Consider the following 25,143-nt stretch of genomic DNA (forward strand, 5'->3'; position numbering starts at 1 on the left):
GCTCGTGCTGTCAGCAGACAGCTCTGTGTTTCAAAAAGAAAATAATTTCCTCTGTAGTATTTAGCAACTAATAACCACTGGAAGGATTAAGATTTTTTTTATAGAAGTAATTAAAAAATCTGTTTAACTTTCTGGCACCAGTTGATTTAAAAAAAAAAAAAAAAAAGTTTTCCACCGGAGTACCCCTTTAAGGGCTCCCCTTTCAGATGCTGAGTCTGATTTCAGATGAACTCTTTGACATGCATCCATCCATACTCCTAAACAAGTTTAATCCAATAATTTCTGCAATGTGTTGGCAGCTTTAGATGGGTAATGTCTTCTGGAAAGTGAACTTATTTGATCCTATTGGGCATGTGTAAAAGACCTCATACAACATTTTCTTGAATATTCCTTTCCCGACTCCTAAGGCTTGCTTGCTAAATATTTTTCCATCAAACCTCTACAACACTCGCCTGAAACTTCTGCATATCTTAAAGGGGTATTCCAGTTTAAAAAATATATATTTGTTTCATATCAACTGGCTCCAGAAAGTTAAACAGATTTGTTAATTACTTCTATAAAAAAAATCTTAATCCTTCTAGTACTTATCAGCTGTTGAAGTTAAGTTGCTCTTTTCTGTCTGACCACAGTGCTTTCTGCTGACACCTGTCTGTCTGTCTCAGGAACTGTCCAGAGTAGGAGCAAATTCCCATAGCAAACCTTTCATGCTCTGGACAGTTCTTGACACAGACAGAGGTGTTAGCAGAGAGCACTGTTGTCAGACAGAAAAGAACAACTCAACTTCAGCAGCTGTAAGTACTGGAAGGATTAATATTTTTTTAATAGAAGTCATTTACAAATCTGTTTAACTTTCTGGAGCCAGACCCCTTTAACAGCTAGATGTTGCATGTTAGGGAAAAGGAGTCTCTCTGCTGTTGTCTTGGATAATCTTGATGCATTAAAGGGGTACTCCGCCCCTAGAAATCTTATGCCCTATCGAAAGGATAGGGGATAAGATGTCAGATCGCGGGGGTCCTGCCGCTGGGGACCCCCGGGATCTCGGCTACAGGACCCACCTGTTGCGGCTTCCGGCAGCGCTAGAGGCTCTCATCCTAACGCCTCCCGACCACGGTGACGTGAGATTGTGATGTCACGACTCCACCCCTGTGTGACGTCACGCCCCACCCCCTCAATGCAAGTCTATGGGAGGGGGCGTGGCAGCGAGCCGAAGCCTCCAGCGTTTCTGGAAGCCACAACAGGTGGGTCCTGCAGCCGAGATCCTGGGGGTCCCCAGCGGCGGGAACCCCGCGATCTGACATCTTATCCCCTATCCTTCTGATAGGGGATAAGATGTCTAGGGGCGGAGTACCCCTTTAAGGAAAATTTTGGAGCCTTGGTACTCTTACTACCTCACAAGATAGCCGATTGTGGCTGTTGGAGCCCTTGCATTGTGCATTTTTTTCCTGTCAGACTTCCTCTCTATTCCATGTGTCTTGTCTTGTCTGTGTCTCTTCTGTTAGTTTACTTGGTTGCTAATTATTGTGTGATTATTATTTTACATTGTATGTGGGTTTACATACCTGGATTTGGCATCTCTTGCTTTCTCTCAGTCTATCTGTTCTGCTTTTTTTTATATATCACTCAGTAGCTAATCCTGACCATGTACATCTATCACATTTTTTACGTGTCTAGCACCTTTCTTTTTTTATTACACTTTTAATTTAGCTCACTAGCCTGAATTCCTCTCAAAGGGAGGGGGCGTGGCCTCACTGTGCAGGTCTCCGCCCCCTCCCTCAGTATGCTGTCTGCTCACATCTCCCTTAGCATTAGCAAAACTACAACTCCCAGCTTGTCCTCACTGACAGTAGCGGGACACAAGCTGACAGTGGGAGGATTTTTCCTCAGTTGTGAGCCCTGCGCTCACAGCTGTCAATCAAGGAAGTGTGTCCATGACATAGGTGATGATGCATGGACACAGCAGGACTAGTATGTGTCCAAGCAGGCAGGGGGGGCAGTTGTTTGACTGGCTTTATCAGTATGAAATACTGAAAATGTTCTAATGAAAGCAATTGCAAAACCTATTGGTTATACCTGCCTTACAACATATCAAAGGTTTTTGTATCTGATAGTGCCCATTGAAAGTCTACAAGAAAGTGTAAGGAAAGCAGGCTCCCTTATTACCTGATCTGCACTTCATTCTATTGTCCAGATACTCACTGAACTATTTCTTTGATCTGTCAATCAACTGGTGCCCAGAAATTTGCTCATAGTTAACTGATGCTTTACTACAGCAGCAAAAGGCTCCAGAGTCTGCCATAAGCATCTGCCTATCTTTCAAATGTGCCAATGACAAAATACAACTTGGTCCACAGAAAAATATTCTCGCACATCTATACAGACAGAAGAAAACTTTCTGGTCCACTATGCCCCAGGGTTGCAACACCTCTCTACTCTGACATCATGCCGGCTCCTTCTGTTGATTGACACACAGGGCTCATCTGCCAGCAGTGGCCCTGTGTATATTGTCTGCACGTGTGCCATCATTGGGAGTTGGCGGCACAGACAATCTGCACAGGGCCACTACTGGCACACAAGCCATGTGTTAATCAACAAGATGAGTAGGCGTGATGTCAGAAGAGAGAGGTGGTGCGGCCCTGAGGCACATCAGACCCCAGGCCATGTACCTCTGACACTTAGGGACAGTCTACAAAACTTTTACATGGAATAAAGCCACAAAATCCACTGACAATGGTATGCCTTGAAGGGAGACATTGATCCCTGCTAAACTATATACGCAGCTGAGCAGGTGTAATCAAGTGACAGAATGCATGTATAGTTTAGCTTTAGTAGAGATCTCATCATTTCTCCAGTATTTGATTATTAGCAGTGTGTTGTGTTTAATGTTTTATATATATTTTTTTTTAAATCAGTCATGTTTGCAGATCCCCACCATGTATTCCCAATGAGCTTTTGTGAGGAATACGCTGGGGATAAATGACATGTCAATTATTGTGGAATATATGAAATGAGCACTAAAAAAACAACAAAATGAAATGTGCTGCAGTTTACAATGTGAACAGAGGTGTGTATTCCCATTAAAATAATAGGGTACATATCACATGTGTTTTTCAGTGCAGTTTGGCATGCTAAATAAAATGTAGTGTAAGTCTTGTTCAGTAACTGGACCCACTCACTTGTAGGTCTTTGCGCATGCTTAGTAGTAAGCAGTGAGAATGGCAGGAGGGATACCATGGCCCTAGGAGTAAATGGTTAACTATGTTTTCTAATTACAGACTGTGGTTTCAGGACAGGTGCTTATTATTAGTCACCCATTAAAGGGATTCTCCCATCTCGCCGTTTTAGTTTTCCAGCCAGCTTCTGTCTGTCTGCGGCCACAAGAAGTGGTCTGTGCCGCTGAAGCGGGAAAGTCACACAATTTGCGTGACACTCATTGACTTTTATGCGAGCTGTGCAAATATCGTAGCCCCACGAGCTACACTGTTCACCCGATGTTAAGTAAACAGTGTAGGTTAGGTTGCGCAACCCCCATTTAAGTCAATAGGAGTTATTCAAATTGCTTCAGCTGTCTCTGGCTTTTTTGACCACCTCTTGCGGTAGCAGGCAGGCAAGATCACATACAAGATACATCACTAGTTAGGTGAACAGAGGGAGCCTGTATTTGCTTCAATGGATGGAGCGATCGCTGGGTGTTTTTGCAACAGTTTGAGGCACCCTGGTCAGAAAACACTGGTCTATTGCAAAGAGATCACAGGTGTGTTTCAAAGGGTGGGGTGGCTGATGTGTGGGAGGGAGAAAAGTTGCCTCACACTTACAAACAAGGAATCATGGGATTTGTAGTTTAGGGGACCAAACTCCAACAGCAATTAGCCACTTCACAAAAAGATAGCCACAGCTTTATGGTAATCTCCCGACATAGCCATTTAGCAAGTGTGGATCCTTCCTAAGCATGTTCATTACTGTCTGGCAGGTATGTACTAAAATCCCCTTATGGTGGATAACACCTTTAAGTATTTTTTTTTTTTTTTTACTATATATATGATATAACTACAAAATATAATAAATATAATTTATGATTTGTATAATAAATAAATATTTTGGCAAATCATGGCACACACTTTATTTATGCATAGACTTGCAGCTTTTTTCCTCAATTGCCAATTTTGAAAAGTGCTTAGAAAATTGGGGATGGTTTACTGAAAGAAAGCATAATCTCCAACTTCTCAAAAGATTTAATTATAGTAAAGACAGAAAATGGTGCAAACTTATGTCTGCTCATAGCAGACATAGATTTTTATTTGTGAAGGAAGCCTGGAGGAAGATATCCAACAGAAGGAATATCCGGCACTCAAAGGAATTAGAGTATTGTAAAAATCCCACTTTATTTAATCCATATTAATAAAAAGTCGAAGAGATCTCTCAAAAATAAAAAAAATTGATGGCCCAGATTTATCAAACTGCGTGAGAGAAAAAGTGGAGAGATTTTTCCACAACAGCCAATCACAGCTCAGCTAACGAGCTTGGTAAAGAGAAAGCTGAGCTGTGATTGGTTGTTGTGGGAAAATCTCTCCAGTTTTTCTCTCCAGTTTAATAAATCTGGTCCGATGTGTTTTGCTCGCCTTTTTACGTTACCCTGATTCCATGTGTCGCATATTTCTTCTGATGGATCCTCTCCATGCTTCTTTTAGTTTTACCCCGCATTGCGTAACGGCTGTGAATCTTCATCCCGTGCATCTAAAAACCTTAAGTCTATTGGGCCGAACATAAACCTTCGCCTCCCTTACAGATTTTTATTTTTACTTTAGGACAGCCAAAAATGCATCAAATTTATTAACCTCTTCAGGACGTGGGGCGTATGCATACGCCCTGCATCCCGAGTCCTTAAGGATGTAGGGCGTATGCATACGCCCATGGGAATTCCATCCCCCGCCGCTAGCCGGTTGGGGACTGGACCGGGATGCCTGCTGGAATCATTCAGCAGGCATCCCGGCACAACGCGAGGGGGGTCCTGAGACCCCCCATGTCGGTGATCGCAGAAAATTTTCTGCTATTCCGGGCTGATCGGGTCTCTGGTGACCCGATCGCCCGGAAAATAGGGATGATCGGAGCTGTCAGTGACAGCCCCGATCATCCTGAGGGATAGGAGCAAGGTCGCAGTGCTGCGATCTCCTCCTATCCCCTGCCATTGGTCAGAAATGAATTCTGACCAATGGCAGCGCAGGATAGTGGGTTGCCATGGAAACCCCCACTCTGCCCACCCCTGGATGTCGGGCAGAACGGGGGGAGAAGATGGAGGCCGGTACCTGGAGGAGAAGATGCGTGGGGACCACTGATCATCGCTGGAGACTGCGGAGATCACGGCGCAGGTAGGGAAGCGACGGTGGGGGGGGGGAGAAAGGGGGCAATAAGCGATATTTACTGTTGCCCTTCCTAGTGGTTGCCAAACTGCAACTCCCAGCATGCCCAGACAGCCATCTTATCCCCTATCCAAAGCATAGGGGATAAGATGCCTGTTCGCGGGAGTCCCGCCGCTGGGGACCCCCGTGATCTTGCACGCTGCACCCCGTTTGTAATCAGTCTCCAGAGCGTGTTCGCTCCGGCTCTGATTACAGTCGACCACACGGCCGGCGGCGTGTAACATCACACCTCCGCCCCCCATGTGATGTCACGCTCCGCCCCTCAATGCAAGCCTACGGGAGGGTGTGTGACAGCTATCACGCCCCCTCCCGTAGGTTTGCATTGAGGGGAGGAGCGTGACGTCACACGCCGCGGCCGTGTCGTCACCGGTAATCAGACCCAGAGCGAACACGCTCCGGGGACTGATTACAAAAGAGGTGATGCTTGCAAGATCCCGGGGTCCCCAGCGGCGGGACTCCCGTGATCAGGCATCTTATCCCCTATCCTTTGGATAGGGGATAAAATGTCTAAGCACCGGAGAACCCCTTTAAGGTGAAAAAGGGCTGTGTCCTTAAGGGGTTAAGAGGCAAGTATATTGTTAAGTTTAGCAAACTTTTTGTTAACTAGCGTATACAATATAGTCACTTTATGGTTTATCTGAAACGCATACATTTTAGTTTCCCAATTGTGATTATATTGGTTTTACTATTTATGTGACCCTTTACACAGTGTAACCCTTTGTGATCTTTTGGCTCAAACCAGAGCTTTTTTCAAACACATAAATAAACTAGATAGAACATTGTTTTAGGTAAAGCCTGTGTGATCTTACCTTTTTGAAATTTCCTACGATAACATGCAGATGGCGCATGCTGTAGTTCTTCACCTCTGTCATATATATTATTTGTTTGCATACACATCAGACCCATTCCCACTACTTCATCACACTGATATAGTCTTTAAATAGCAGATAATCCCACCCACATACTGGTCCCATTCTTCCAGCATTCTGACCATGCACTGATATAGTCCAGTCCCCATCAGATGACTACCTACATATCAAAAACATGCTCCCAGATTCCTGATTATAAATCCATATAGACCCACCCACATTTTACAGTCACATTCCCACTGCCTCTTCACTATACACGGATTGCACTACCCTGTCTTACCTGTGTGACAGCCTCCTGCCTTGACTTGCTCAGCTCCTCACATTTCAGCTTCCACTGGCTGATCTCAGCCTCCATCTTCTCAATGGTCTTACTTAAAATCATCTTGTCCCTATACAGAGAGCAGAAGCAGAATATCAAGAGTCAATGACTTGGAGAAGCTAAGGGACACTAGACAAACAAGAAGCTTACCACTGTGTGGACAAGAGATCCAGTGACAGCTATATGGTAGATCCTTACCATGTGATAGCATACCCTATCCTCCTGCCCTGTCTGCTCAGGTCCCACTAAGTAAACGGATTCTGCAGTGAAGCTCCTCGAATGGACCTCTGACACTAAATGAACATAGCCTACTTCATATGGGCCTTAGAAGCACACACACGTATATGACATACACAGCTCCTGTACACACTCCCATGTACACCCTAAACAGGCTCTATATACACAGATACATACATCCTATACACAGATTTGCATACATGACCTTTGGAAATACTACATAAACAAATACATCGCTCATATAGATTGTGCACATGTATTTGTTAACTCACTCTCTCTCCTTTAAAAGAACCTTCTGACTCTCGTCCAGTCTCAGCTTAAGAGCAGTGATCTTGGGTGCCTCCTCCTCAGTGGGGTCTCTGTCTTCCCAGTGACGGGCTCTTGAGCTGTGGGATGAGCCTTCGTTGTGCTGTTCATAGCCCTCTGGTCGCAGGTTACTTTCTACATCCAATTCCTGAAATCAGTAAATGCAAGCCTCTAAGAATACGGTTTTTCAACCAGGCTAACTATGTAACCAGGAAATCCACCTTAGGGTAAATGTACATTAGCCAGATTTGCTGCCAATATTCATAGCAGAAATGTGCATAGCAAATCCACAGCAGATCATAGTACAGAAGATGTCATTTTTGAAATCTCATCTACACACAGAAGATTTTTTTCTGACTAAATTCTGTATCATGTCAATTTATGTTGCGTTTTTCTCCCATTGAAATCAACAATGAAGATAACATGCTAAATCTGCAGCAATTTTACACCAAAATCCATGCAGATTTTCATGCAGACTTAGTGCATATTTTTTATCAAGTAATTTGTCTAGAGTGCATTTACTCTAAAATGTGGAGATTTTCTTAGAATTTATATTCAAACACACTTTCCTGCACTAACCCAGGGCCCATGAGTTCTAACCTTGATCTTGGGGAGTTTCTCGATGTCTACATCTCGGACCGGCTCCTCAGTCTCCTGCTCTGTAGTAATATGCTCTCTGCCACGCAGTCTCTCAACCTCCCTGCGGAGTTGCTCCATCTCGCTGATTGCTTCCTGGCGCTCTCTTTTCAAAGCATTTAGCTCTTTGCTTAGGACCTCAAGTCGATTGCGGAGCTGCACCCCTTCTTCCCTGGCCTTGTTTCGCTCAGCTCTAACTTTGCTCCACTTCTCTCTCCAATTGGCTGTGCAGTCTGACCACCAGCGCATTGTCTTCTCCATTTGAGCTGCACGTGCTCTGGCCTCCTCTAGCTCTCGCTGTCGTAGCTCCTCGCGACTCTCCCAGTCTCCAGCAGACAAAGGTATGGAAGTCTGAAGGATGGGAGATGGTGGAAGGCTCTTTGGTGAAGGGGTTAGAGAGTCTGGATGTCTCATCCTTTCAGGCTGGGCATTTCCCAAGCTACAGAGAAGCTCTGTGCTTTGTAAAAGCAGTGGGGAATCCACAAGCCTGGGGCTCGGACCACTGCTCTGACTCATACTGACTGGAGATGCAGAAGCGATTGACAAAAGTATGAAAAGAAAAAGTTCTGGTGGTGCCAAAAAACAAATGCCTGAGGGGGACAGGCTCCTAGAAGCGGAGACACTGAACCCCCTCAGACCGTGGCAGGACCCTATATGGATGCCAAGTTTGTTTTAAAATTACCAGCATCCTCATGTCATGTACCAACCAGTGAACAAGAATAAGCTGAAGACAAGTATCTTTTAGGCGCCGACTTCCAGTTCCAGGGTGGAGAATGGAAATGCTTCTTGTCTGGCCTGTCACAAATAAGAAAAACATTTTACAAGAAAAAAACATTACCAGAAAGAAGCATTCAGCGGAAGAGCAACCAAGGGCTTAAATGCTAATATATCTGTAGAATGCTACAAACTATCATTTCCATAGCTTGCAGCATCATGTGTATATAAAGGTACAAAGGGAAACCTAGTTAAGAAGAAGGTGGCGTCACAGAGGGAAGCCTAAAGCCCGGAAAAGAGAGCAGTAAGGAGGGATGCCTAATGCCAAAATAGATAACAGCACAAAGGGAAGCCTAGTGTCCGGAACAGAGAATGGCAGACTTGTAACTGGAATTACTGAAAGCACAAAGGAAAGTCTAAGAAATGCTATCTAGCGTGACATGAAGAAAAACAGTGTCTGGGACAAAACACCACAAAGGAAAGTAAAATGTGGGAGAGAGCGGCTCAATGGGAAGAAGTGTATGGGAGGAAGCGGCACAAAGAGAGACAGCGTCTGGGAGAGAGTGGTAAAAGGGAAGCAGTGTCTGGGAGAGAGTGGTAAAAGGAAAGCAGCGTCTGGGAGAGAGTGGTAAAAGGGAAGCAGCGTCTGGGAGAGAGTGGTAAAAGGGAAGCAGTGTCTGGGAGAGAGTGGTAAAAGAGAGACAGCGTCTGGGAGAGAGTGGTAAAAGAGACACAGCGTCTGGGAGAGAGTGGTAAAAGGAAAGCAGTGTCTGGGAGAGAGTGGTAAAAGAGAGACAGCATCTGGGAGAGAGTGGTAAAAGGGAAGCAGTGTCTGGGAGAGAGTGGTAAAAGGAAAGCAGTGTCTGGGAAAGAGTGGTAAAAGGGAAGCAGTGTCTGGGAGAGAGTGGTAAAAGGAAAGCAGTGTCTGGGAGAGAGTGGTAAAAGGGAAGCAGTGTCTGGGAGAGAGTGGTAAAAGGGAAGCAGTGTCTGGGAGAGAGTGGTAAAAGGAAAGCAGTGTCTGGGAGAGAGTGGTAAAAGGGAAGCAGTGTCTGGGAGAGAGTGGTAAAAGAGAACCAGTGTCTGGGAGAGAGTGGTAAAAGGGAACCAGTGTCTGGGAGAGAGTGGTAAAAGGGAACCAGTGTCTGGGAGAGAGTGGTAAAAGGGAACCAGTGTCTGGGAGAGAGTGGTAAAAGGGAAGCAGTGTCTGGGAGAGAGTGGTAAAAGGAAAGCAGTGTCTGGGAGAGAGTGGTAAAAGAGAACCAGTGTCTGGGAGAGAGTGGTAAAAGGGAAGCAGTGTCTGGGAGAGAGTGGTAAAAGGAAAGCAGTGTCAGGGAGAGAGTGGTAAAAGGAAAGCAGTGTCTGGGAGAGAGTGGTAAAAGGAAAGCAGTGTCTGGGAGAGAGTGATAAAAGGAAAGCAGTGTCTGGGAGAGAGTGGTAAAAGGGAAGCAGTGTCTGGGAGAGAGTGGTAAAAGGGAAGCAGTGTCTGGGAGAGAGTGGTAAAAGGGAAGCAGTGTCTGGGAGAGAGTGGTAAAAGGGAAGCAGTGTCTGGAAGAGAGTGGTAAAAGGGAAGCAGTGTCTGGGAGAGAGTGGTAAAAGGGAAGCAGTGTCTGGAAGAGAGTGGTAAAAGGGAAGCAGTGTCTGGGAGAGAGTGGTAAAAGGGAAGCAGTGTCTGGGAGAGAGTGGTAAAAGGGAAGCAGTGTCTGGGAGAGAGTGGTAAAAGGGAAGCAGTGTCTGGAAGAGAGTGGTAAAAGGGAAGCAGTGTCTGGAAGAGAGTGGTAAAAGGGAAGCAGTGTCTGGGAGAGAGTGGTAAAAGGGAAGCAGTGTCTGGGAGAGAGTGGTAAAAGGGAAGCAGTGTCTGGGAGAGAGTGGTAAAAGGGAAGCAGTGTCTGGGAGAGAGTGGTAAAAGAGAGGCAGCGTCTGGGAGAGAGTGGTAAAAGGGAAACAGTGTCTGGGAGAGAGTGGTAAAAGAGAGGCAGCGTCTGGGAGAGAGTGGTAAAAGGGAAACAGTGTCTGGGAGAGAGTGGTAAAAGGGAAACAGAGGCACAAAGAGAGACAGTGTATGGGAGAGTGCATAATAAAGGAAAGCAGTGTCTGGGAGAGAGTGGCACAAACGGAGGCAGTTTCCAGAAAAGAGCACCACAAAGAGACGCACTGTCTGGGAGAGAGAGGCACAAATGGACAAAGTGTCTGGTAGAGAGCAGCACAAAGGGAGGCAGTGTCTGTAAGATAGCAGCTCAAAGGAAGGCAGCATTTTGGAGATAAAAGTGGCATAAAAGAAAGCAGCGCCCGGGAGAGAGCGCCACAATGGTATTTATATACGCAGGCTGCTACAGCTAATAAGACACATCTGCCTGGCGTATATGGACTGGCACCACCATAGTGAAGACAGACAAGGACGTCACCACGCTCAAGACAAGAAAAAATAAACATCTGCTCAGAATTCCAGTGTATTTTGTGGTTTGGCTGCAGTTACCATATTATGTGCAATCCATGCTTTGTGAGTGACAAGACAATACAGGGCTATAGTAATAAATTATATATATATATAGAATGGTGTATATCATGTCTAGTCATACAATGGAAATAATATTAGGGTGGCAGTGCATGAATGTCCCAGTGTAACATGATGCTAGCATAACATTTTGTCAAGTAATTAACAGGGTTATAGCGAGTATAATACTAGAGTGCAATGTATGTTATCTCAAGACGTAGCAAAGGGGTGGAGCTTATAAAATACTGTAGTGGAGAATATATCATTTCCAGGTGTAATATACAGGGTGTGTGTATATAATGTCTGAATATACAGTACTTACATAGGTAAGTACACCCCTTATTTTATCTTTTCATGTGACACTCTGTAAAGTAGTGAGTGCCCAACCTGTATAAGTGTTTAATGCTGTGTCCCCTCAAAATATCCCAACAAACAGCTATTAAATGGTCAGATTCAAAAAGATTTTATATGTTGTACATCTTGGCAAAACATTAAAGGGGTTGTCTGGCAAAAAGCAACGTATCCCCTTAATACAGGATAGGGTATAATTGCCTGATGGCGGTGGAATCTGACTGCTGGGACCACCTGTGATCTCCAGAACTAGCAGCGGTTCTCTGTGAGGAGCGTGTGCTACAGACGGCTCGCATTCCATTCATTTCTATGGGAGTGCCAAAAAGACCCAAGTGCTGAACTCTCATCTCTCCGATGCTCCCGTCTGTAATACAGGTTCCTCACATATAGAGGGGGCCAGGTCAGGAGATCGCAGAGGGTCTCAGCGGTCAGTAATCCCCCCTCCTGCAATCAGACACTTATTCTCTATCCTGTGAATAGAGAATAAGTTACTTTTTGTCGGACCTCCCCTTTAATTTTACTAATATACTTCTTTAAAACATTTTGGGGGAGATTTATCAAAACCTGTGCAGATGAAAAGTTGACCAGTTGCCCATAGCAACCAATCAGATCACTTCTTTCATTTTTCAGAGGCCCTATTTAAAATGAAAGAAGTGATCTATTTGTACCCTTTGGGTACATTTACATGTACAGGATCTTCTGCATATTTTGTGCAGGTGATTTTGCTATCCATTAAAGGGGTATTCCAGGAAAAAACTTTTTTATATATATATATATATATATATATATATATATATATATATATATATATCAACTGGCTCCAGAAAGTTAAACAGATTTGTAAATTACTTCTATTAAAAAATATTAATCCTTTCAATACTTATGAGCTGCTGAAGTTGAGTTGTTCTTTTCTGTCTAAGTGCTCTCTGATCACACCAGTCTCGGGAACTGTCCCGGGTAGAAGCAAATCCCCATAGCAAACCTCTTCTACATCTATGCAATTCCAGAGACAAGCAGAGATGTCAGCAGAGAGCACTGTTGCCAGACAGGAAAGAACAACTCAACTTCAGCAGCTGATAATTATTGGAAGGATTAATATTTTTTAATAGAAGTAATTTACAAATCTGTTTAGTTGATATAAAACAAAATATTTTTTTTTCTTCCTGGAATGCCCCTTTAACTTCAATGGGTAGCAGAACCAACTGCAGAGAATATGTAGCAGATCCTGAACATGTAAACATTCCCTCAATCTCCTTTTTATAGAAATCATGGCTTATAAAAAAATTAAAAAGACCACTAGGGGTCACCATAGCTTCCAGAACATAACTTTGCAGCATCAATTATGCCCCAGCTGAAGCACAGGCTGGGACAAACGGGGGAATCTATCATAGGATTTAAGGTGCATTCACACCACGTTTTTGCAATACAGTTCCCGTATATGTTTTCTATGTGAAAATCATATGGAACCATATTGAAAACCGTATACATTGACTCTCCATTGAAAACCGTATGCCAAAAGATGCATCCGGTTGTGTCCGTTTTGCATCCTATACGGTTTTGTCAGTTTTTTTCCCCGTGCCCAAAACCGTAGCCTACCACGGTTTTTGGTCCAGGTGAAAAACTGTACTAAACCGTATACGTTTTTTTTTTTAAACATGGGAGTCAATGGGAACCGTACAGAACTGTATGTGCATCCGGTTCCATACGGTTTTTGACTTTGCACAGTTTTTTTTCTTGGAATTTCAATCAAACAAGTGAAACTTTATTCAAAATGGAGTGAAAAGTTAAAAACGTATACGTTTTTTTCTTAAAAACCAGATGCAACCGGACACCATTTTTCAAACCGTATAGGATTTTCAACCGTATGTGGGTCAAAATTTGTACACACGTTTTGATACAGTTTAGGCTGGGTTCACACTACGGTTTGTAACTACGGTTCCCGTATACGGCTGGGAGGAGGGGTGGGCGGGGCTTAATCGCGGCGCTGGCACCCAGCCGTATTCGGGAACCGTAGTTAATGTATGTCTATGAGCCGACCGGAGTGAACCACGTTTTTATCTGCGGTTGGGAAACCGCATACGGCCGAAAAAGCAGCCAACCGGAGGCTGAAAACTAAAAATGTAAAACTTATCCCCTATCCTGCGGATAGGGGATACATTTTTGTACATGATATATCTCCTTTATAGTGCATGCTGTATAGTCCTAAACAGTTGGGAAACATATGTAATACTGAAAGCAGTGTGTACAGTTTGGCGGTAGCATGCATGTCTAATGCAAACAATATTGGGATGCAGTGTGCGCAGTTCTGGGGTAGCATAAAACAGTGCAGTTTAATAATATTGGGGTGCAGTGTGTGCAGTGTACAGCGATGCAATGCATCTAATAATGGGGTGCAGTGTATATAATTGATTAGTAGTATACAGGGGAGCATTGAATATAATAATGGGGTGCAGTGTATATAATTGATTAGTAGTATACAGGGGAGCATTAAATATAATATTGGGGTGCAGTGTATATAATTGATTAGTAGTATACAGGGGAGCATTGAATATAATAATGGGGTGCAGTGTATATACTTGATGAGAAGTATACAGGGGAGCATTGAATATAATAATGGGGTGCAGTGTATATAATTGATTAGTAGTATACAGGGGAGCATTGAATATAATATTGGGGTGCAGTGTATATAATTGATTAGTAGTATACAGGGGAGCATTAAATATAATATTGGGGTTCAGTGTATATAATTGATTAGTAGTATACAGGGGAGCATTGAATATAATAATGGGGTGCAGTGTATATAATTGATTAGTAGTATACAGGGGAGCATTGAATATAATATTGGGGTGCAGTGTATATAATTGATTAGTAGTATACAGGGGAGCATTGAATATAATAATGGGGTGCAGTGTATATAATTGATTAGTAGTATACAGGGGAGCATTAAATATAATATTGGGGTGCAGTGTATATAATTGATTAGTAGTATACAGGGGAGCATTGAATATAATATTGGGGTGCAGTGTATATAATTGATTAGTAGTATACAGGGGAGCATTGAATATAATAATGGGGTGCAGTGTATATAATTGATTAGTAGTATACAGGGGAGCATTGAATATAATATTGGGGTGCAGTGTATATAATTGATTAGTAGTATACAGGGGAGCATTGAATATAATATTGTGGTGCAGTGTATATAATTGATTAGTAGTATACAGGGGAGCATTGAATATAATATTGGGGTGCAGTGTATATAATTGATTAGTAGTATACAGGGGAGCATTGAATATAATATTGGGGTGCAGTGTATATAATTGATTAGTAGTATACAGGGGAGCATTGAATATAATAATGGGGTGCAGTGTATATAATTGATTAGTAGTATACAGGGGAGCATTAAATATAATATTGGGGTGCAGTGTATATAATTGATTAGTAGTATACAGGGGAGCATTGAATATAATATTGGGGTGCAGTGTATATAATTGATTAGTAGTATACAGGGGAGCATTGAATATAATAATGGGGTGCAGTGTATATAATTGATTAGTAGTATACAGGGGAGCATTGAATATAATAATGGGGTGCAGTGTATATAATTGATTAGTAGTATACAGGGGAGCATTGAATATAATAATGGGGTGCAGTGTATATAATTGATTAGAAGTATACAGGGGAGCATTGAATATAATAATGGGGTGCAGTGTATATAATTGATTAGTAGTATACAGGGGAGCATTGAATATAATATTGGGGTGCAGTGTATATAATTGATTAGAAGTATACAGGGGAGCATTGAATATAATAATGGGGTGCAGTGTATATAATTGATTAGAAGTATACAGGGGAACATTGAATATAATAATGGGGTGCAGTGTATATAATTGATTAGTAGTATACAGGGGAGCATTGAATATAATATTGGGGTGCAGTGTATATAATTGATTAGAAGTATACAGGGGAGCATTGAATATAATAATGGGGTGCAGTGTATATACTTGATTAGAAGTATACAGGGGAGCATTGAATATAATAATGGGGTGCAGTGTATATAATTGATTAGTAGTATACAGGGGAGCATTGAATATAATATTGGGGTGCAGTGTATATAATTGATTAGTAGTATACAGGGGAGCATTAAATATAATATTGGGGTTCAGTGTATATAATTGATTAGTAGTATACAGGGGAGCATTGAATATAATAATGGGGTGCAGTGTATATAATTGATTAGTAGTATACAGGGGAGCATTGAATATAATATTGGGGTGCAGTGTATATAATTGATTAGTAGTATACAGGGGAGCATTAAATATAATATTGGGGTTCAGTGTATATAATTGATTAGTAGTATACAGGGGAGCATTGAATATAATAATGGGGTGCAGTGTATATAATTGATTAGAAGTATACAGGGGAGCATTGAATATAATAATGGGGTGCAGTGTATATAATTGATTAGTAGTATACAGGGGAGCATTGAATATAATAATGGGGTGCAGTGTATATAATTGATTAGTAGTATACAGGGGAGCATTGAATATAATATTGGGGTGCAGTGTATATAATTGATTAGTAGTATACAGGGGAGCATTGAATATAATATTGGGGTGCAGTGTATATAATTGATTAGTAGTATACAGGGGAGCATTGAATATAATAATGGGGTGCAGTGTATATAATTGATTAGTAGTATACAGGGGAGCATTGAATATAATAATGGGGTGCAGTGTATATAATTGATTAGTAGTATACAGGGGAGCATTGAATATAATAATGGGGTGCAGTGTATATAATTGATTAGAAGTATACAGGGGAGCATTGAATATAATATTGGGGTGCAGTGTATATAACTGATTAGTAGTCTACAGGGGAGCATTGAATATAATATTGGGGTGCAGTGTATATAATTGATTAGTAGCATACAGGGGAGCAATGAATATAATATTGGGGTGCAGTGTATATAATTGATTAGTAGTATACAGGGGAGCATTGAATATAATAATGGGGTGCAGTGTATATAATTGATTAGTAGTATACAGGGGAGCATTGAATATAATAATGGGGTGCAGTGTATATAATTGATTAGTAGTATACAGGGGAGCATTGAATATAATAATGGGGTGCAGTGTATATAATTGATTAGTAGTATACAGGGGAGCATTGAATATAATATTGGGGTGCAGTGTATATAATTGATTAGAAGTATACAGGGGAGCATTGAATATAATAATGGGGTGCAGTGTATATAATTGATTAGAAGTATACAGGGGAACATTGAATATAATAATGGGGTGCAGTGTATATAATTGATTAGAAGTATACAGGGGAACATTGAATATAATAATGGGGTGCAGTGTATATAATTGATTAGAAGTATACAGGGGAGCATTGAATATAATAATGGGGTGCAGTGTATATAATTGATTAGTAGTATACAGGGGAGCATTGAATATAATAATGGGGTGCAGTGTATATAATTGATTAGTAGTATACAGGGGAGCATTGAATATAATATTGGGGTGCAGTGTATATAATTGATTAGAAGTATACAGGGGAGCATTGAATATAATAATGGGGTGCAGTGTATATAATTGATTAGAAGTATACAGGGGAACATTGAATATAATAATGGGGTGCAGTGTATATAATTGATTAGTAGTATACAGGGGAGCATTGAATATAATATTGGGGTGCAGTGTATATAATTGATTAGAAGTATACAGGGGAGCATTGAATATAATAATGGGGTGCAGTGTATATACTTGATTAGAAGTATACAGGGGAGCATTGAATATAATAATGGGGTGCAGTGTATATAATTGATTAGTAGTATACAGGGGAGCATTGAATATAATATTGGGGTGCAGTGTATATAATTGATTAGTAGTATACAGGGGAGCATTGAATATAATATTGGGGTGCAGTGTATATAATTGATTAGAAGTATACAGGGGAGCATTGAATATAATAATGGGGTGCAGTGTATATACTTGATTAGAAGTATACAGGGGAGCATTGAATATAATAATGGGGTGCAGTGTATATAATTGATTAGTAGTATACAGGGGAGCATTGAATATAATATTGGGGTGCAGTGTATATAATTGATTAGTAGTATACAGGGGAGCATTAAATATAATATTGGGGTTCAGTGTATATAATTGATTAGTAGTATACAGGGGAGCATTGAATATAATAATGGGGTGCAGTGTATATAATTGATTAGTAGTATACAGAGGAGCATTGAATATAATAATGGGGTGCAGTGTATATAATTGATTAGTAGTATACAGGGGAGCATTGAATATAATAATGGGGTGCAGTGTATATAATTGATTAGTAGTATACAGGGGAGCATTGAATATAATAATGGGGTGCAGTGTATATAATTGATTAGTAGTATACAGGGGAGCATTGAATATAATAATGGGGTGCAGTGTATATAATTGATTAGAAGTATACAGGGGAGCATTGAATATAATATTGGGGTGCAGTGTATATAACTGATTAGTAGTCTACAGGGGAGCATTGAATATAATATTGGGGTGCAGTGTATATAATTGATTAGTAGTATACAGGGGAGCATTGAATATAATATTGGGGTGCAGTGTATATAATTGATTAGTAGTATACAGGGGAGAATTGAATATAATAATGGGGTGCAGTGTATATAATTGATTAGTAGTATACAGGGGAGAATTGAATATAATAATGGGGTGCAGTGTATATAATTGATTAGTAGTATACAGGGGAGCATTGAATATAATATTGGGGTGCAGTGTATATAATTGATTAGTAGTATACAGGGGAGCATTAAATATAATATTGGGGTTCAGTGTATATAATTGATTAGTAGTATACAGGGGAGCATTGAATATAATATTGGGGTGCAGTGTATATAATTGATTAGTAGTATACAGGGGAGCATTGAATATAATATTGGGGTGCAGTGTATATAATTGATTAGTAGTATACAGGGGAGCATTGAATATAATAATGGCGTGCAGTGTATATAATTGATTAGTAGCATACAGGGGAGCATTGAATATAATATTGGGGTGCAGTGTATATAATTGATTAGTAGCATACAGGGGAGCAATGAATATAATATTGGGGTGCAGTGTATATAATTGATTAGTAGTATACAGGGGAGCATTGAATATAATAATGGGGTGCAGTGTATATAATTGATTAGTAGTATACAGGGGAGCATTGAATATAATAATGGGGTGCAGTGTATATAATTGATTAGTAGTATACAGGGGAGCATTGAATATAATATTGGGGTGCAGTGTATATAATTGATTAGTAGTATACAGGGGAGCATTGAATATAATAATGGGGTGCAGTGTATATAATTGATTAGTAGTATACAGGGGAGCATTGAATATAATATTGGGGTGCAGTGTCTATAATTGAGTAGTAGTATACAGGGGAGCATTGAATATAATATTGGGGTGCAGTGTATATAATTGATTAGAAGTATACAGGGGAGCATTGAATATAATATTGGGGTGCAGTGTATATAATTGAGTAGTAGTATACAGGGGAGCATTGAATATAATATTGGGGTGCAGTGTATATAATTGATTAGTAGTATACAGGGGAGCATTGAATATAATATTGGGGTGCAGTGTATATAATTGATTAGTAGTATACAGGGGAGCATTGAATATAATATTGGGGTGCAGTGTATATAATTGATAAGTAGTATACAGGGGAGCATTGAATATAATATTGGGGTGCAGTGTATATAATTGATTAGTAGTATACAGGGGAGCATTGAATATAATATTGGGGCCCAGTGTATATAATTGATTAGTAGTATACAGGGGAGCATTGAATATAATATTGGGGTGCAGTGTATATAATTGATTAGTAGTATACAGGGGAGCATTGAATATAATATTGGGGTGCAGTGTATATAATTGATTAGTAGTATACAAGGGAGCATTGAATATAATATTGGGGTACAGTGTATATAATTGATTAGTAGTATACAAGGGAGCATTGAATATAATATTGGGGTACAGTGTATATAATTGATTAGTAGTATACGGGGGAGCATTGAATATAATATTGGGGTGCAGTGTATATAATTGATTAGTAGTATACAGGGGAGCATTGAATATAATATTGGGGTGCAGTGTATATAATTGATTAGTAGTATACAGGGGAGCATTGAATATAATAATGGGGTGCAGTGTATATAATTGATTAGTAGTATACAGGGGAGCATTGAATATAATATTGGGGCCCAGTGTATATAATTGATTAGTAGTATACAGGGGAGCATTGAATATAATATTGGGGTGCAGTGTATATAATTGATTAGTAGTATACAGGGGAGCATTGAATATAATATTGGGGTGCAGTGTATATAATTGATTAGTAGTATACAGGGGAGCATTGAATATAATATTGGGGTGCAGTGTATATAATTGATTAGTAGTATACAGGGGAGCATTGAATATAATATTGGGGTGCAGTGTATATAATTAATTAGAAGTATACAGGAGAGCATTGAATATAATATTGGGGTGCAGTGTATATAATTGATTAGTAGTATACAGGGGAGCATTGAATATAATATTGGGGTTCAGTGTATATAATTGATTAGTAGTATACAGGGGAGCATTGAATATAATATTGGGGTGCAGTGTATATAATTGATTAGAAGTATACAGGAGAGCATTGAATATAATATTTGGGTGCAGTGTATATAATTGATTAGTAGTATACAGGGGAGCATTGAATATAATATTGGGGTGCAGTGTATATAATTGAGTAGTAGTATACAGGGGAGCATTAAATATAATATTGGGGTGCAGTGTATATAATTGATTAGTAGTATACAGGGGAGCATTGAATATAATATTGGGGTGCAGTGTATATAATTGAGTAGTAGTATACAGGGGAGCATTGAATATAATATTGGGGTGCAGTGTATATAATTGATTAGTAGTATACAGGGGAGCATTGAATATAATATTGGGGTGCAGTGTATATAATTGAGTAGTAGTATACAGGGGAGCATTGAATATAATATTGGGGCCCAGTGTATATAATTGAGTAGTAGTATACAGGGGAGCATTGAATATAATATTGGGGTGCAGTGTATATAATTGAGTAGTAGTATACAGGGGAGCATTGAATATAATATTGGGGTGCAGTGTATATAATTGAGTAGTAGTATACAGGGGAGCATTGAATATAATATTGGGTTACAATGTGTATAATCTGTGGTTAATATATAGGAGAGCAGTGTGTAAAATATTTGGGAACAGTCTGATCAGTGTGGTGGTAGAAGAAGGAAATGCAGTATTAAAGATATTGTTCAGTGTCCACACTCCTCTACAGGGGTGCACTGTATATAATACTAGGGTGCAGTGTGTACATTCTGGGGTTATGTGTAAAAAAAAAAAAAAAAAAGCTATCAGCACCTGAGGGGCTATGATGAACCCACCACAAGGTAGCGAACAACAGGGGTATGCATAAGGGGGGGGGGGGGGAGAAAGTGAGAAAAAACAGAGACTGTACAAAGAAAAACAATACATATAACTGTGGCATTTTTTCGTTCCCCGTTCCTTTTGGAACCTTAGACTTTGAACAAGAGAAAGATTTTACTAGCACAAATCTATGGGGTGAGTGCCAAACTTCTTTGCATTTTTTGGGGTACATTCGAGGGTTAGTATGGAGGGGTGTAGTGCGAACAGACTTGGAGTTGCATGCAGGGGCATAGGGACGTTTATCATTGTATGTACACTGGTTTTCTGTTCTATTATGTAGCGCTTTTTATAGGCAATTTTTTGGGGAAGGTTTTTGTATAGACCATTAGAAACGGTAAAAAAATCCTATTGCACACCAACAATGTCCCCCATAGTGTATATAGTATTGGGGACTGTGTACACCCTGGGAAATGTTATACAGGGGTGTAGTGTATATAGTATTGGGGGCAGTGTGTACAGTCTGAGGAGTTATACAGGGTGTAGTGTATATAGTATTGGGGTGCAGGGTGTAGTGTACATAGTATTGGGGTGCAGTGTGTACAGTCTGAGGGTAGTTATACAGGGGTGTAGTGTACATAGTATTGGGGGCAGTGTGTATAGTCTGAGGTTAGTTATACAGGGGTGTAGTGTACATAGTATTGGGTGCAGTGTGTACAGTCTGAGGGAAGGGAGTTATACAGGGGTGTAGTGTATATAGTATTGGGGGCAGTGTGTACAGTCTGAGGAGTTATACAGGGTGTAGTGTATATAGTATTGGGGTGCAGGGTGTAGTGTACATAGTATTGGGGTGCAGTGTGTACAGTCTGAGGGTAGTTATACAGGGGTGTAGTGTACATAGTATTGGGGGGCAGTGTGTACAGTCTGAGGAGTTATACAGGGTGTAGTGTACATAGTATTGGGGTGCAGTGTGTAGTGTATATAGTATTGGGGGCAGCATGTACAGTCTGAGGGGAGTTATACAGGGGTGTAGTGTACATAGTATTGGGGGCAGTGTGTACAGTCTGAGGGGAGTTATACAGGGGTGTAGTGTACATAGTATTGGGGGCAGCGTGTACAGTCTGAGGGGAGTTATACAGGGGTGTAGTGTACATAGTATTGGGTGCAGTGTGTACAGTCTGAGGGGAGTTATACAGGGGTGTAGTGTATATAGTATTGGGGGCAGCGTGTACAGTCTGAGGGGAGTTATACAGGGGTGTAATGTACATAGTATTGTGGGCAGTGTGTACAGTCTGAGGGTAGTTATACAGGGGTGTAGTGTACATAGTATTGGGGGGCAGTGTGTACAGTCTGAGGAGTTATACAGGGTGTAGTGTACATCGTATTGGGTACAGTGTGTACAGTCTGAGGGTAGTTATACAGGGGTGTAGTGTACATAGTATTGGGGGGCAGTGTGTACAGTCTGAGGAGTTATACAGGGTGTAGTGTACATCGTATTGGGGTGCAGTGTGTAGTGTATATAGTATTGGGGGCAGCATGTACAGTCTGAGGGGAGTTATACAGGGGTGTAGTGTACATAGTATTGGGGGCAGTGTGTACAGTCTGAGGGGAATTATACAGGGGTGTAGTGTACATAGTATTGGGGGCAGCGTGTACAGTCTGAGGGGAGTTATACAGGGGTGTAGTGTACATAGTATTGGGGGCAGTGTGTACAGTCTGAGGGGAGTTATACAGGGGTGTAGTGTATATAGTATTGGGGGCAGCGTGTACAGTCTGAGGGGAGTTATACAGGGGTGTAATGTACATAGTATTGTGGGCAGTGTGTACAGTCTGAGGGGAGTTATACAGGGGTGTAGTGTACATAGTATTGGGGGCAGTGTGTACAGTCTGAGGGGAGTTATATAGGGTGTAGTGTATATAGTATTGGGGGCAGTGTGTATAGTCTGAGGGGAGTTATACAGGGGTGTAGTGTACATAGTATTGTGGGCAGTGTGTACAGTCTGAGGGGAGTTATACAGGGGTGTAGTGTACATAGTATTGTGGGCAGTGTGTACAGTCTGAGGGGAGTTATACAGGGGTGTAGTGTACATAGTATTGTGGGCAGTGTGTACAGTCTGAGGGGAGTTATACAGGGGTGTAGTGTACATAGTATTGTGGGCAGTGTGTACAGTCTGAGGGGAGTTATACAGGGGTGTAGTGTACATAGTATTGTGGGCAGTGTGTACAGTCTGAGGGGAGTTATACAGGGGTGTAGTGTACATAGTATTGGGGGCAGTGTGTACAGTCTGAGGAGTTATACAGGGGTGTAGTGTACATAGTATTGCGTGCAGTGTGTACAGTCTGAGGGGAGTTATACAGGGGTGTAGTGTATATAGTATTGGGGGCAGTGTGTACAGTCTAAGGGGAGTTATACAGGGGTGTAGTGTACATAGTATTGTGGGCAGTGTGTAGTGTACATAGTATTGGGGGCAGTGTGTAGTGTACATAGTATTGGGGGGCAGTGTGTACAGTCTGAGGAGTTATACAGGGGTGTAGTGTACATAGTATTGGGGGCAGTGTGTACAGTCTGAGGAGTTATACAGGGGTGTAGTGTACATAGTATTGGGTGCAGTGTGTACAGTCTGAGGGAAGGGAGTTATACAGGGGTGTAGTGTATATAGTATTGGGGGCAGTGTGTACAGTCTGAGGAGTTATACAGGGTGTAGTGTATATAGTATTGGGTACAGTGTGTACAGTCTGAGGGGAGTTATACAGGGGTGAAATGTACATAGTATTGGGGTGCAGTGTGTAGTGTACATAGTATTGGGGTGCAGTGTGTACAGTCTGAGGAGAGTTATACAGGGGTGTAGTGTACATAGTATTGTGGTGCAGTGTGTACAGTCTGAGGGGAGTTATACAGGGGTGTAGTGTACATAGTATTGGGGTGCAGGGTGTACTGTACATAGTATTGGGGTGCAGTGTGTACAGTCTGAGAGGAGTTATACAGGGGTGTAGTGTAGATAGTATTGGGGTGCGGTGTGTAGTGTACATAGTATTGTGGTCAGTGTGTACAGTCTGAGGGGAGTTATACAGGGGTGTAGTGTACATAGTATTGGGGTGCAGGGTGTACTGTACATAGTATTGGGGTGCAGGGTGTACTGTACATAGTATTGGGGTGCAGTGTGTACAGTCTGAGGGGAGTTATACAGGGGTGTAGTGTAGATAGTATTGGGGTGCGGTGTGTAGTGTACATAGTATTGGGGGGCAGTGTGTACAGTCTGAGAGGAGTTATACAGGGGTGTAGTGTACATAGTATTGGGGGGCAGTGTGTAGTCTGAGAGGAGTTATACAGGGGTGTAGTGTACATAGCATTGGGGGCAGTGTGTACAGTCTGAGAGGAGTTATACAGGGGTGTAGTGTACATAGCATTGGGGTGCAGGGTGTAGTGTACATAGTATTGGGGTGCAGTGTACATAGTATTGGGGTGCGGTGTGTAGTGTACATAGTATTGGGGGGCAGTGTGTACAGTCTGAGAGGAGTTATACAGGGGTGTAGTGTACATAGTATTGAGGTGCAGGGTGTAGTGTACATAGTATTGGGGTGTAGTGTGTACAGTCTGAGGGAAGATATGCAGAAGCATAGTGTTCCCAGTCGAGGGGTAGTATGCACGGGTGTATATTCCGTGGCCCGGTTGTACTGACCTGTAGCCGGATCCCAATAGCTGCAAAAAAACTTCCCAACTTCCCGTGAATGCAGGAGGCCCCGCCCGGTCCTGAGCCGCTTCCTTCCCCGACCCGGCCGTACACCCGCCCCCTCAGCTAACCACCCGCGGGCGTCCTGTGACCGTGCTGTGTCCCTCCATCTATCACCGTCATCTAGTACTGGGTGCTGTGTCCCTCCATCTATCACCGTCACCTAGTACTGGGTGCTGTGTCCCTCCATCTATCACCGTCACCTAGTACTGGGTGCTGTGTCCTTCCATCTATCACCGTCACCTAGTACTGGGTGCTGTGTCCCTCCATCTATCACCATCACCTAGTACTGGGTGCTGTGTCCCTCCATCCATCACCGTCACCTAGTACTGGGTGCTGTGTCCCTCCATCCATTACCGTCACCTAGTACTGGGTGCTGTGTCCCTCCATCTATCACCGTCACCTAGTACTGGGTGCTGTGTCCCTCCATCTATTACCGTCACCTAGTACTGGGTGCTGTGTCCCTCCGTCTATCACCGTCACCTAGTACTGGGTGCTGTGTCCCTCCGTCTATCAACGTCACCTAGTACTGGGTGCTGTGTCCCTCCATCTATCACCGTCACCTAGTACTGGGTGCTGTGTCCCTCCATCTATCACCGTCACCTAGTACTGGGTGCTGTGTC

General features: G+C 41.9%; 1 protein-coding gene across 1 annotated transcript in view; it reads right to left on the bottom strand.

Annotated features, from left to right (window-relative positions):
- CCDC102A (coiled-coil domain containing 102A) overlaps positions 1-24,515 on the bottom strand; it is a 107,678-nt gene extending 83,163 nt beyond the window's left edge. Inside the window, exons 1-4 of the mRNA XM_056525336.1 lie at positions 24,470-24,515; positions 7,746-8,576; positions 7,112-7,293; positions 6,564-6,672 (exon numbers count right to left, since the gene is read on the bottom strand). Coding sequence (XP_056381311.1) covers positions 6,564-6,672; positions 7,112-7,293; positions 7,746-8,297 — 843 coding nt within the window. The 5' untranslated portion in view covers positions 8,298-8,576; positions 24,470-24,515. The remainder of the gene's footprint in view (positions 1-6,563; positions 6,673-7,111; positions 7,294-7,745; positions 8,577-24,469) is intronic.
- Positions 24,516-25,143: the final 628 nt, after the last annotated feature.

The sequence above is a fragment of the Hyla sarda genome, chromosome 6 (genome assembly GCF_029499605.1).
Source record: "Hyla sarda isolate aHylSar1 chromosome 6, aHylSar1.hap1, whole genome shotgun sequence".
Taxonomy (NCBI): domain Eukaryota; kingdom Metazoa; phylum Chordata; class Amphibia; order Anura; family Hylidae; genus Hyla; species Hyla sarda.